General features: G+C 36.6%; 1 protein-coding gene across 2 annotated transcripts in view; it reads left to right on the top strand.

Moving 5' to 3' along the window:
- LOC148945616 (uncharacterized) overlaps window positions 1-13,126 on the top strand; it is a 111,830-nt gene that overhangs the window by 44,639 nt on the left and 54,065 nt on the right. For both annotated transcript variants that reach the window (XM_089099295.1, XM_089099294.1), the window contains exon 2: window positions 2,636-3,641. In XM_089099295.1, the coding sequence (XP_088955421.1) occupies window positions 2,649-3,641 (993 nt within the window). In that variant the 5' untranslated portion in view covers window positions 2,636-2,648. The remainder of the gene's footprint in view (window positions 1-2,635; window positions 3,642-13,126) is intronic.

The raw sequence follows: 13,126 nt of genomic DNA, 5'->3' as shown, positions 1-13,126 counted from the left end.
TTGAAAGAGTGTGATGACCTGTTTACCTACTAGAAGAACCTGTTTGTACGGGGGCGTAAGCAAAGTATAAGGTTCTAGTCTACTCACCTGACTGGTTATTTCAAGAGACCGCTATTTAGAATTGGAATGAAACAGTAGTTTTCATTGCGTTTACGATATTTAAACTGTTGTTTTTAAGGTTTAGGGGGGGGATACCTAGGTTAGGTTAGGTTACGTAGTTGGGTATGATTTACCCCCACCCCCCTAATGTGCAAATATATAGCCCAACTTTGTTTCTAAACTATTATATTTTCATCCTATTTTGTTTCATTAGCATTAACCTAACTTGACTTCTTTAGCAGTATACAAAAGAGTACGTTTAATGCACTAGTACCACAGATACCCATTTGACTAGTTTCCTTTAGCATCTTCCCTGTACAATTTATCGCGTGGGTACCAGCTAATTGAAAAGTACCAAATTATGAAAACTATAACAAAGAATTTTGGAGGGGGGCCGCCCTTCCATAATTATATTAAATACGTTACCACATCATATTAAATACGTAACTAAACTAACCTAACCAAAATACGAACCAAATATGTAATTAAAATATAGCTACAATGTAGTTTCCCACCGAGCCGAAGCTAATATTGTCTGGTATAAAGACCATGGAAACTGGATATTGTCTCATGTTCGCGATACAAAATCTTGAGTGTGGTGGCTATAAGACACAAGTACCACCAAAATTATATACTTCACATTTGTTTTTTTTTTGTTTTTGATTTTGTCAACGTTAATTGAACTTACGGGTACACTGGTTGAAACAAAAGTGACGCATGGCAAAATGCATAAGGAATATATGATTTGGGCTATAAATTTGCACATCGGGAGGGGGGAGGGCGTATTAGGGGTAGAGTATAGCGGAATCTCTTCAAAATTTGTTAACTACAATTTCTCTGCATATTAGGGATTTTTTTCTTAACATGTTTCCTTCTCAATAGCGCAAATTGTAAGCTTGTACCTATAAACAGGGGCATAATTTGCTACGGAGTGGGGGGAACTGCCCACAAGATCGTAGTTTGGTCCCCTAAGATCCTTTTGTGTCCCACCAGCTGAAATTTAGTTTCTTCAAAAATCTTCTCAAAACTAACATAAGCCTGCGTAATCCAAGCATCCACAGAAACGGGTCAGTTTTCTTTAGTATGTCTTTGCCTTTATGGTACTATGTGGGTTATTTTTCAGTTTCCACTGTCATTTTCACTTGGTTTGAAAAAATTGCCTAAAATTCCCCCCCCCCCCCAGAATTTTGGTGAAATTTCGCCACTGCCTATAAATGCAAGAAAAAATAAAAAAATTGATTAGAATCTGAATATTTTGTAGAGCACGAACCCAAACGGTCCCTTTAGCGTATATACCAGACTTACTTATATATAGTCACTGCTTCAAAAAGAGAAGGATCAATTTTTTGTTGAAAAATTGGCGGAAATTGACATTGGCGTACTTATGGCTTGATTTAGCGAACGGTTGAGCAAAGCTAGGCCTATTTGAAGACCCAGGAAAAAAAAAGGAGAAGCTCTGTTAAGGACGGGGCTGATGTTGGATATACATGATAGAATAATACAGCTTTTTGTACAAGGATATTTCATCACAAAAGACCCCCCCTCCCTTTCTTAAGTCTCGAGTAAAAATTAAATAAAATATTTGTAGTTAGCCACTTGGAGAAATATTTTTGGAATGTTGGAGGTTTCGCGTTTAAATTGTTTAGACTTTTTGTAATTACACAATCATCTGAATCATCCCCCGGAATCATTATTATCACCCTCTATCCCCAATTCCAAGCATGAAAAGTTTATGTTTCGAAATTTCTGTGTATTTTTGTTTATTTTGGAGGAGTCTGACGAAAATTGGGGGGGGGTCAAGCTAGGTAACTCCCCTTGAATACGGCCCTGATTATAGGTGCTTTCATTTTAATCCAACTTTCATCCATGATCCTGAATTGTACGAAATGATAACTTTTTCGATTAAGTTAGGCGGGGTTAGGTAAAAATTACTTCAAATTTCTGAGTGCACAAGCTCAAAGGAGAGTCAATCCAAAACGAAGGAACTTTGTTTGCCTGTCTTCTTTATTAACTTAAAAGGATAAATCTAGGATTAAAGTGGAAGCACCGATAAAAACCCTTAAATAAACAGTAATCCTGCATGAAGATTCCTACTGTGAAGGACGCTAAAATAACATACGTCATACGAGTAGTAACTTTTTATTTCCCATTCAACACTCAGTCCAAATTTAAAATTCAAAAAGTCAAAATTTAACTTCAGTGCCTCAAATCAGGCTCGTATTCCTTTTTTTTCCTGAAGAACTGGTGAACTGGGGTAAATTCATCTAATTCCCCCTCCCCAAAGTGTAGAACCACGAAGAATAGAGCAAACGTCGTAAACCGTCCGTGACATTTGTGAGAAGGGGATGAGGGGCAGCCTAGAAAATCTCCTCCGCCTAGGTACCTCTATCAGGTGGTCTGTCAAATCCCTGGTCTGCAATAACAACACTCCAACATTCCTTTTTTCACTATTGTAATATCTTGCGAAAATTTAACAAATAGGCTTGAAAATACTGAATGAACTATATTGATAGTTAACATCCTTTTATGCTTTTAGGTACTAATCTAATATGAAGAAAGTCTTATTCCCCATCTGTGCAAGTTTCTTTCTTCTTGTAGCAGAAGGTGTGAACAGAGAGGATAGGAAGATTGAAGTTGAGGCTGCAAGAGCAAACAACTTCAACGAAAAAGATCAATCGGTTCCAGCTGCAAGATATTTGAACAATAACACCACAAGTCAAAATGAAAAGAGCTCTAACTTCAGTTCCAACTTGAGCAGTGAAAAACTAGATAATATACTAAATACAAGTTTGATTCATATTAATGAAGACAATCATTCAAATTTTATTCTTCACTTGCCGTACGAGTATGCAAGAAGCGGAAACACTTCTTTCTCTTTTCGTAGAGGGAGGAGTAAAGACTCTGACGAGCCAGTAAGTGACGAAGAGGAAGAAATGGAAAGTCTTGATAACCTTTACCCTGAAGCGTTACGTCAAAGTGATGACTCCTTTGGGGACTCTGACTCGGAGCAGGACTATTTAACATTCTCCTCAATCGGGGATGCATATCTTGATAACAGCACTTATGAGGAATATGACAGCGTTGAAAGTCTTGATGATTTAGAACCAAGCGCATTGATTGGAGAAAATTATGACGTTGAGGAGGTTATTGAGAATTTGGATGATTTGACAGCCGGTGCACTAATTGCTAATTACTTGTTTGAAGAAGACGTGGACCATCCTGAAAAACTTCCTAATGCATCAAAACTTCTCAAGAAGCAACTTTATGACCTTGATCACCTATTAGAAGGGACGGGAGTAAATGCAACAGTCCTTCTTAGTGCAGTAGACACATTAAAGAATGCGGGAGGTCTCCAGAACCTGTTGAAAGCCACGAAAGGAGCCCATGGATTTATGTCAAGAATTTCACCAACTGGTGGTATGACTCCTCTGTCACCAGCCGGTGTTAATAGCCTAGGACAAGTTGGTGGTGCAATGAAGCACAAGGATATGGATGAAATAAGAAGGGAACTAAAAACGATGTTGTTTAGTTCAGAAAATAAGGTATGCATTTTTATAGTTCTGAGTAAAAATTTTATGGGTGACTTTGATCCAAGTAGAGAGTCTTCGGGTAGATGAACGTCCTTTTATTTAATCATAGACAGCGCAATAGCGCTGCCTAAGTAAAGAGCGATGTGGGCACAATGTATTATTTGTTTATTTTTTCTGATTTTTTTTTTACCAAGGCACTTACGTACGTATGAAGTACTTTGTTGTAGAAACTTCGGAAGGAGATCATTCGACTGGAAATTGAAAGCTCTAGTGCCCTTATTAAGAGCCAAAAGATATTGGAAGGCAACTAGCCCTCCTCCCACGTCTATCAATTCCCCAAACACATCCAATCAAAATTTTGAGATAGCCATTTTATTCAGCATAGTCGAAGGGTCTAGAAACTATGTCTTTCGGGATTTTCACCCCCCCCCCCCGCCCACCAGTCCTTGGGACAAAGGCTGTAAGTTATGCAATTCCCCCGTTGTTTACATATAGTACTTCCTATTGAGGAGGATTGCAATGTTTGACCTTTAGTGTCCAAAAAGACGAAGGACATTCTGGTGAACCTTTCAAAGAATGTTGAGGGGAGTATTGAACTAAATAAAAATACGTTATGTGCATACGGGTTGTCAAAAGGGCGTAACTCAGGAACGACTGAATGTATTAATTTGGAACTTTCAGGAAATAATGAGGGGATGATCAATTGACTAAAAAGGCACTATTTGCACGCTACTACAATCACCACCACTACCGTAACTACTACTACTACTACAATTGCCACTACTACTACAAGCACTACGACTACTGCTTCTGTAGCGAGTACTACCAAGGCTGAGGATATTGAAATGAAAATTTGAGGAAATGTTTAGGGGAACGTTAAACTAAATCATACTATACTATGCACATACTATGTGCATACAGATTGGCAAATGGACGTATCAGCAGTATCTTTGGAACGGCTTACCATAGTGCTACTGTTACTACTGCTCCTAAGTACCACTACTACTAAGATACTAGTGCTATTAAGGCTAAGGCTATAAAGGTGAAAATGTAAGAGAATATTGAAGGGAAATTTGAACTGAATTAAAACACACTATGTGCATGCAGAATGTCAAAAGGGCATGTCTCAGGGATGGATTAGGCTATTAAGTTGTAAATTTCGTGGAATGCTTAAAGGGAAATATCACTTAACCAAAAGATAACATGTGCACCCTGCTACTAATACACGTATACTAATAGGTAATATAGGCAGGTATCCTAATACCTGCCTGGATTACTGCCACTGCTACTGCTACTACTACTACTCCAAGTACTAATTCTAATGTTACTGCTACTAAGGCTAAGAGCATTAAGATGAGGATTTTAATAAACTACGATGATAACATGCATGTTATCAAAAAGGCGTATAAGGAGGCCCTAGACGACCAATCATTTTGATCAAAAATTTCCATTAATCCACTGACGTGTGCTTCAATCAATCTTCAATGGACCCTTCAATCAGCCCTTCAATCTTGACCAAGGCTCATCTAACACACTACTTTTGATCAAAATGATTGAATCATTCAAAATTTCTATCAATCACCATCAACGCTTGACTCAAGACTCTGTCGAGTTTTCTCCGATTCTGTCGAGTTTTTTTCCCAACTCTGTCGAGTTTTCTCTATGTCGGGCACAGTTCATATAATTATCCAGTAAGCTTATCGCAGATCACTTCTGGTCTTCGTCCTCGGTGCGAACAAAAAGCTCCTCCCACTCCTTCGTGCAGTTATTAATAGCGGGTTTCCACTTGTTTCCGATTGTTTCGCGTAAAGTGCATTATTCGTAATAACAGGTTTCCACTTGTTTCCGATTGTTTCGCGTCTGGCTTGTCTACCCGTGAAAAGATCTGACGCCGCTTATGTTTCTACGTTCTCTGGAGCACTCGCACCCCGGTCCGGGTTTTTATAATGGGTGAGATAGGGAATGATCATACTGGATAATTATATGAACTGCGATGTCGGGAATTTAATATGTTGTGTAAATATTGTATCAATAATAAAACTTGAACCTTGAACCAAGCGTCAAACAGGTTCCTAGACAGTCAATCATGCTTGAGTCAATTGATTGATGGAAGGTTTTGTTAAAATGATTGACCGTCTAGGACCTCTTTTAGGAACGACCTGGTATGTAAAGTTGGAACTTACAGGGCTTGTTGTGGGTGGTTTCGAACTAAAAAAAAGGTAGTATTTGCATCCTACTACTGCTACTACTATTGCTACTTCTACAACTGTTACTTTTACTGATACTACTACTACTGCTACTAATGCTAAGGATACTACTACTAACTCTACTGCTACTACTATTGCTACTGGCACTACTACAACGGCAAAATATTGGAGAATGTTGACATAGTGAAATTTATTGATACTCATTTTGTTCAGCAAAGTTCAAAATTCCAGTAACTATGTCTCTGGGGATGTTGCGGATGTTGACCCCCCCCCCCCACAGCCTTCAGAGCAACGACTAAGTTATGTCATTTGCTTATTGCTTATACATAGTATTTGCTATTGGGAGAGAGGGCATGTTTCGCCATTGGTGTCAACAAAGACGAAGTGCATTTTAGTGAAGCTTTCGTATGTAGGCTATTAAAAGGCCGTAAGAGCTTTATCTCAGGAACAGCTTAGAGTATCAAGTTGAAACTTTCAGTGCATGTTAAGGGTGATGTTAAGCCATCATAAAGGTACTATATGTATACTACCCCTGCTGCTTCTGCTACTACTATTAAGGCTAAGGTATTAAGGAGATATTTTCAGAAAATGTTGGGAGGTATGTTAAATTAAATTGTGACACGATGATAGTATGTAGTATGTAGGCTGTCAAATGGCCATATCTGCAGCATAACAAGAACAACTTAGAGCATTAGGTTGAAACTTTCAGAGCAAGCTGAGGTGTATGTTGAGCTAAAAAAATGCACTACTACTAGCAGTAGTAGTACTACTACTTCTGTTAATACTAATATTACTACGGCTAATGGTATTAATATGGAACTTTCGGGGACTGTTGAGGGAGATGTTGGGCTAAATTAAAACACGTTATGTGCATGCAGGTTATCAACAGTCGTATCTGAAATATCTCAGAAACGTATTAAAGTATTATGAGGGAACTATCAGGGCATGAGGAGGGGATGTTGAACTAGACCAAAGGGCACAATTGGACCATTACTGCTTACTACTAATACTACTATTGTTGTCACTAGTACTGTTCCTATTGCTCCCTCTTTTACTTTTACTAGGATGTAGGGTACGAAGGGTACAGGATATACCCTTTGCCCTAGAATAGGATATAAAGAAGAAACTTTCAAGGAAAGTCTATATTGCTTTAAAACTGAATCAAAAGACGCTGTGTGTATGCTGGTTGCCAAAAAGACGTCTCTGCAATATCTCAAGAACAACTGAGGGTTTTAAATTGAAACTTTCAGGGTCACTGCTATTAGTACTTCTGCTCTTAATATTGGACTAAACCAAAAAAGTGTAAGTGCATCCAGATTGTCAAAACAATATAAATACAATGTTTTGGGAATCATGTCAAGTTTTATTTTTCAGGAAAACTTGAGGAGGTGTTAAACTAAATTAAACAAAACTGTGTGTGTCCAGATTTTTAAAAGGGTGTATGCTATTAAAATCGTTGAAACATTTTCTCCCGCATATCAATAGTATGCCAAATTATCGATTCTTATAGAGAAAAAAAATCGAGAAGATTTAAATATTCTTTTCTTTTCTATCGAAATAGACTATGTAAACAAAAAACGAACAGAAATTCATTTAATTTTTTTTTCCACAAAACATGTTTTTCAAAGAAAAGTAAAGAGCTACATTAAGCCAAAAATGAGCAGAAACTTTTTGCACTAAACATGTTTTTCAAAAAAAGTAAAAGATCTACATAAAACCGAAAATGAGCAGAAGTGAAGTCCGACTCAGTCTGACTTTAAGCCAGAAGTAAGAGTCAAACTTAAAACGAGCAGAAACTGAGATCAGTAGGGGTGACGCCTCCCATGCCTTCTGAAGACCAGAATATAATTTATACTTTACTGAAAACAAAATATGTTTTAAATGTTTTAACTTTTTTAAGTTTGATAAATCCAACATTATTAAGACTTTAGGAATAGATATCAGTATATGTATATTAAACTGCCAATCCACATTCATTTGTTTTTTATTTTCTCAGTAATCTTCGCTATGATGGTGCTTTTTTTCGATATTGTTTTTTTGCTAAATAAAAATATTTAGCTCGAAATAAGAATTGCTTTCAGTAAGGATTTATCTAAAAACTATTTGACTTTATTTCTGCTTATTTTTGTTTTTTTATAGCTTTTTACTTTTCTTTGAAAAACTGATTTCCCGGAAACAGTTTTTTTAATTAATTTTTAGTAGCCTATTGGGTGACGTGATAGGATTATTCTAACATCAAATTAATTACTTCAAAAAAGGATCTGGAAAAACTTCAAAAAGAGTTATTTCTGTTTTATCTTATTGCAGTAAGTTGGAGGAAAAGAAGAGAGAAAAGAAAAGTTGTTAGCGTTTAGTTTACGTATGAGTGAAGCCTGCATAATATTTGAACCACAGTTTGTACTAGGAATTTGGTTGATTTTTAAGTGAGTTTTAGGATGTTCATCACTATTTAAAAAAAAAGCATCTTTGTAAATACGAGTTGAAGATTCAGAACATGCTATAGCATCTCCATAAGGTTTATTATCAAAGTAAATTTAATTATTTTGACTATCTCTTCGTTAACTATTCATTGACTTTTAAGTATTTAGACACAATGGGGGAGATAGAACAGATACTTGAAAAGATTATTTTTGCAGGGAAACTGCCACTTTGAAGCTTACCCCCCCCCCCCTCTATTTAAAAAAACTTTTCTGGACCATATTTTTACTAAAGGGTAGGGGAAAGGCTTACAAAGGTCACAGTTCAAAGTTCCTTGCTAAGAACATTTTTTAGAACAATATATAGAAACAGAGGAACCCTGGTCCGTACTCTAAAGGCTTTCAAGGGGATTTCGGTTGGATATCCTACGCAGGAGATTATATTTTACATATAAATCGTACTTTTGGATCATTTAGCGAATTAAATAAAAAAAACAAGTTTTTTAAACTGAAAGTAAGGAGCGACATTAAAACTAACGAACAGAAATTATTCCGTATATGAAAGGGGCTGTCCCCTCCTCAACGCCTCGCTCTTTACGCTAAAGTCTTTTATTGTTTAACAAAAATAGAGTTGTGAGAAAGTCAAACTTTAGCGTAAAGAGCGAGGCGTTGAGGAGGGGACAGCCCCTTTCATATACGGAATAATTTCTGTTGGTTTTAAGTTTTAATGTCGCTCCTTACTTTCAGTTGAAAAAACTTGTTTTTTTATTTAATTTCTGATCGTTTTTTTAGTTAATGCAGGTTTTATTTTGGCTCACCGTCATTGAATAAGTAAACAAAAATTGCATGACAATTTTACTTTTCTTTTGCTAAATGGCTGTCTCTAAATTTAGTTCTGACGTAATTTACAAATTAACTTACGTAACGAACTTCTATATTCGTATATTTTTCTTCTGGCTAAAAATACAAAGTTGCAGTTTTTTGCAGATATGAGCTTGAAACCAATGTAATAGAGTTTTCCGAGACGCTGAATCTGATGGTGTGATTTTCATTAAAATTCTTTCACTTGTAGGGGATTCCCCCCCCTCTTTAAATAATCAGGTAAATTTCCTCAGACTCGTAGCCTTTGATGACTAATACTAAACTTAATAAAATTTATATATTTAGAATCAGCATTATAAGCCCATTCTTTTGGTACATTTATTGACATCAAAATTCCGTTTTTAAAAGTTTCGATTACTATTGAGCCGTATCGCTTGTTTTCTTATTGTTTTTTTTTTAATTACGTATATGTTATTCCGTATATGAGGGGGTTCTCCCCTTAGTCAATACCACGCTCTTTACGTTAAAAGTTAAAAATTTTTTTAATTCACAAACCCCTGAATCACAAATGCCGTTTGATTAGAATAGATAGCTCTTTTGAAAGCACTTAAATAAACTGTAGCGTAAAGAGCGAGGTATTGAATTGGGGGCGAACCACCTCATATACGTAATAATTTCTGTTCGTTTTAAGTTCTAATGTTGCTTCTTACTTTCAGTTGAAAAAACTTTTTTTTAATTTAATTTCTGATCGTTTTTTAAATAATGCTTGGAAATCCGGCGCCCCCTTCATAAAAATGTCCCTTACCCCAAAGAAACATCCTCCACGGAAATATTCTCCCGAGTAACCGCCTCTTCCAGCCCCCCCCCCACCAGAAAAAAAATTCTTCCTGAAAATGTCTGTATACTTCCCAATAACCAATACAATATGTAAGCAATGGGCAAAGTTCATAACTTGCAGCCCTTCCCCTGGGAACTGTGGGAGATTAAGTCATTCTAAAAGAAATATTTATTAGATTTTTGACTATGCTGAACAAAATGGCTATCTTAAAATTTTTATCGGGTGACTTTGGGAAAAAAATGAGCGTAGGAGGAGGCCTAGTTGCCCGCCAGTTTTTTATCAATTAAAAAGGTCACTAGAACTTTTAATTTCCGTTCCAATGAGCCCTCCTACGTTATTCTAGGACCACTGTGTCAATACGATTACCCCTGGGGGAAAAAAAAAACAAATAAACACGCATCCGTGATGATTCTTCTGGCAAAAAATTGAAATTCCACATTTTTGTAGATAGGAGCTTGAAACCTCTACAGTAGGGTTCTCTGATACGCTGAATATGATGGTGTGATTTTCATTAAGGTTCTGTATTTTCAGGGGATCTTTTCCTCTTTTTTCGAAAATCAGCCAAATTTTCTCAGGCGCATAACTTTTGATGGGTAAGATTAAACTTGATGAAACTTATATATTTGAAATCAAAATTAAAATTCGATTCTTTTGATGTATCTATTGGTATCAAAATTCCGTTTTTTAGACTTTCGGTTACCATTGAGCCGGGTCGCTCCTTACTTACAGTTCGTTACCAAGAACTGTTTGATAAAAGGCACATTCTTCACGGTTATCTCCACCTTTATTTTCCTTCTGAATTAAAGTCCCGGGTACACGACTTTTTCTGTCTTTTCAAGGAATTATTTGAAAAAAAACTACGTTTTCTAAAGAGTTAAAGAGGCTGAGTCACAAGTTCGAACCTTAAAACGTACAGGGATTAGAAGGTACAGTTGGGGGGCTGCAGCCCCCAAACCCCCGCTTTTGCAGCCTTTAAATAAAAAAAAATAATTTTAAACTGAAAGTAAGGAGCGACATAAAAACTTAAAACGAACAGAAATTATTCCGTATATGAAAGGGGCTGTGCCCTCCTCAACGCCTCGCTCTTTACGCTAAAGTTTTTATTGTTTAAAAAAAAGAGTTGTGAGAAAGTCAAACTTTAGCGTAAAGAGCGAGGCGTTGAGGAGGGCACAGCCCCTTTCATATACGGAATAATTTCTGTTCGTTTTAAGTTTTAATGTCGCTCCTTACTTTCAGTTTAAAAAATTTTTTTTTATTTAAAGGCTGCGAAAGCGGGGGTTTGGGGGACGGCAGCCCCCCAACTGTACCTTCTAATCCCTGTACGTTTTAAGGTTCGAACTTGTGACTCAGCCTCTTTAACTCTTTAGAAAACGTAGTTTTTTTCAAATAATTTCTGCACGTTTTTGTACAGTTTATTACTTATTATTGCTTGACTAACTGTTAGATGTTTGTGTATTATTCTTTTCTGTCTCGACAGGTTGTTTTGAGAGTCAAACTTGTAACTCAGTCTCTTTAACTCTTGAAAAAATGCAATTTTTTTCAAATAGTTTAAAAAATAAACTGAGTTTCTTTTTTAAATTTTAAATTCAGCTTATAAAAAATTTCATCTGCCAGGGAATCGAACCTGGATCTTCCACCTGACAGTCAGGAGTATCGATCGCTGTACTAAAGAAACACAATTGTAATTGTTTTTTAGTAAGTGGAATCTATTTTTGACGCAAGCAAATCCCCACAAAACTTGATATTTGGTTTTTGGAAAACAGGGAAGTAGTGATCGGATTGAGCTGAAATTTTGAGGATTAGCTCCCAGGCCCTAGGAAAGCTTATCCTCTAAATTTGAGCACGATCAGACACCGTTAAAGGGGGGCTGTGGTGGGAAAAATTAACATGGGCTCTTATAGGAAAACGAGGTTTTTCGTAAATGTAAATTCGGGGAATAATTTTTTCGGTCTGAAAATATCAAAAGGCCCTAACAGGTCGAATTCTGCTTCGAATGAGTCCTCATTTACCCGGATCAGTTGCCAACTGTGGGCTGTAGGCGTGGCTAACAAGAAATTTTTTTTTGAACTTTAAGTGGCTATATTTGGTTTTTGGAAAACAGGGAAGGAGTGATCGGATTGAGCTGAAATTTCGAGGATAAGTCCCAGGCCCTAGGAAAGCTTAACCTCTAAATTTCAACCCAATCGGACAACGTTAAAGGGGAGCTGTGGTCGGAGGGTCGAAACTTCCGGCCCACTTTTACCCATGAAGATAAAGTCGGAGGGGGATGAAATTTTGCACGTTTCTTAGTTTGAGCTTGGGCTACAAAATACGATTATCGCTGTCTCTGCGACCGCTAGGACCGGAAATCGCTTAACATTGTGGTGGGTCGCCTCTTTATAGAGGCACAAGTGTGCCTCCTTGACTGTGATTATGAGAATGTATCGAACTGAATATTTTGCCACTTCAATATTCTTTCTGTCTCACTTTATTCTTTTATACTTTGGTTTTCTTTTCACGGTAAAATGTGAAAAATCTTGAGAACATACCGAGCTGAAAACTTTGCCATTTCAACATTCTTTCTGTCTTACTTTATTCTTTTATACTTTGGTTTTCTTTTCACGGTGAAACGTGAAAAATCACGGCAAAAGAACCAAATTCTCAAACGGGATAATTGCATAAACGAAAACATCAATGACGAGGTTTCTATTTTTCTGGCCCTAGAAATGTAGCTGTTTCCCTATTCCAGTATACCCAAGCCCTAACGTTTCATATTTTAATACAATTGCGACTGCATGTCCCACTTGACAATTTAATTCCCTCTTTATGTCTTGTTCAAAATCTTGACTCAAGCTGATAAACATGATTACTCTTATTCAATCTACTACAATCTATTCATCTACTACTCTACTTATTCAATCTACAAAATCTACTAAAGTAATCATTAAAATCTACTTTAAAGATTTGGTTCTAAGCCATTTCCAATAATATCTATATGTGTTTTACGTGACTGGTGTGATCCATTTTTTCATTTAAGAATTTCATAGTCCTCCAATGACATTTGGCTTTTCAACCAGATTATGGAAAATAAACCTTTATTTCGGTTAAATTACTACTTATCTGTTGATCTGGTCAAAAAACAGAAAAATAGAAGCCTGTTCGAGGGGATGTAAATTACACCTAAGAATCAGAGTCAAAGCAGTGACATTGACTAAGTAAAGTGTGTTTTTTTTC

This window comes from Artemia sp. Qi Xiang Cuo, chromosome 13 (assembly GCF_049724085.1).
Source record: "Artemia sp. Qi Xiang Cuo chromosome 13, ASM4972408v1, whole genome shotgun sequence".
NCBI classification, from domain to species: Eukaryota; Metazoa; Arthropoda; class Branchiopoda; order Anostraca; family Artemiidae; genus Artemia; species Artemia sp. Qi Xiang Cuo.
The sequence above is the reverse complement of the archived record's forward strand: the minus strand, read 5'-3'. Positions and strand labels throughout refer to the sequence as shown.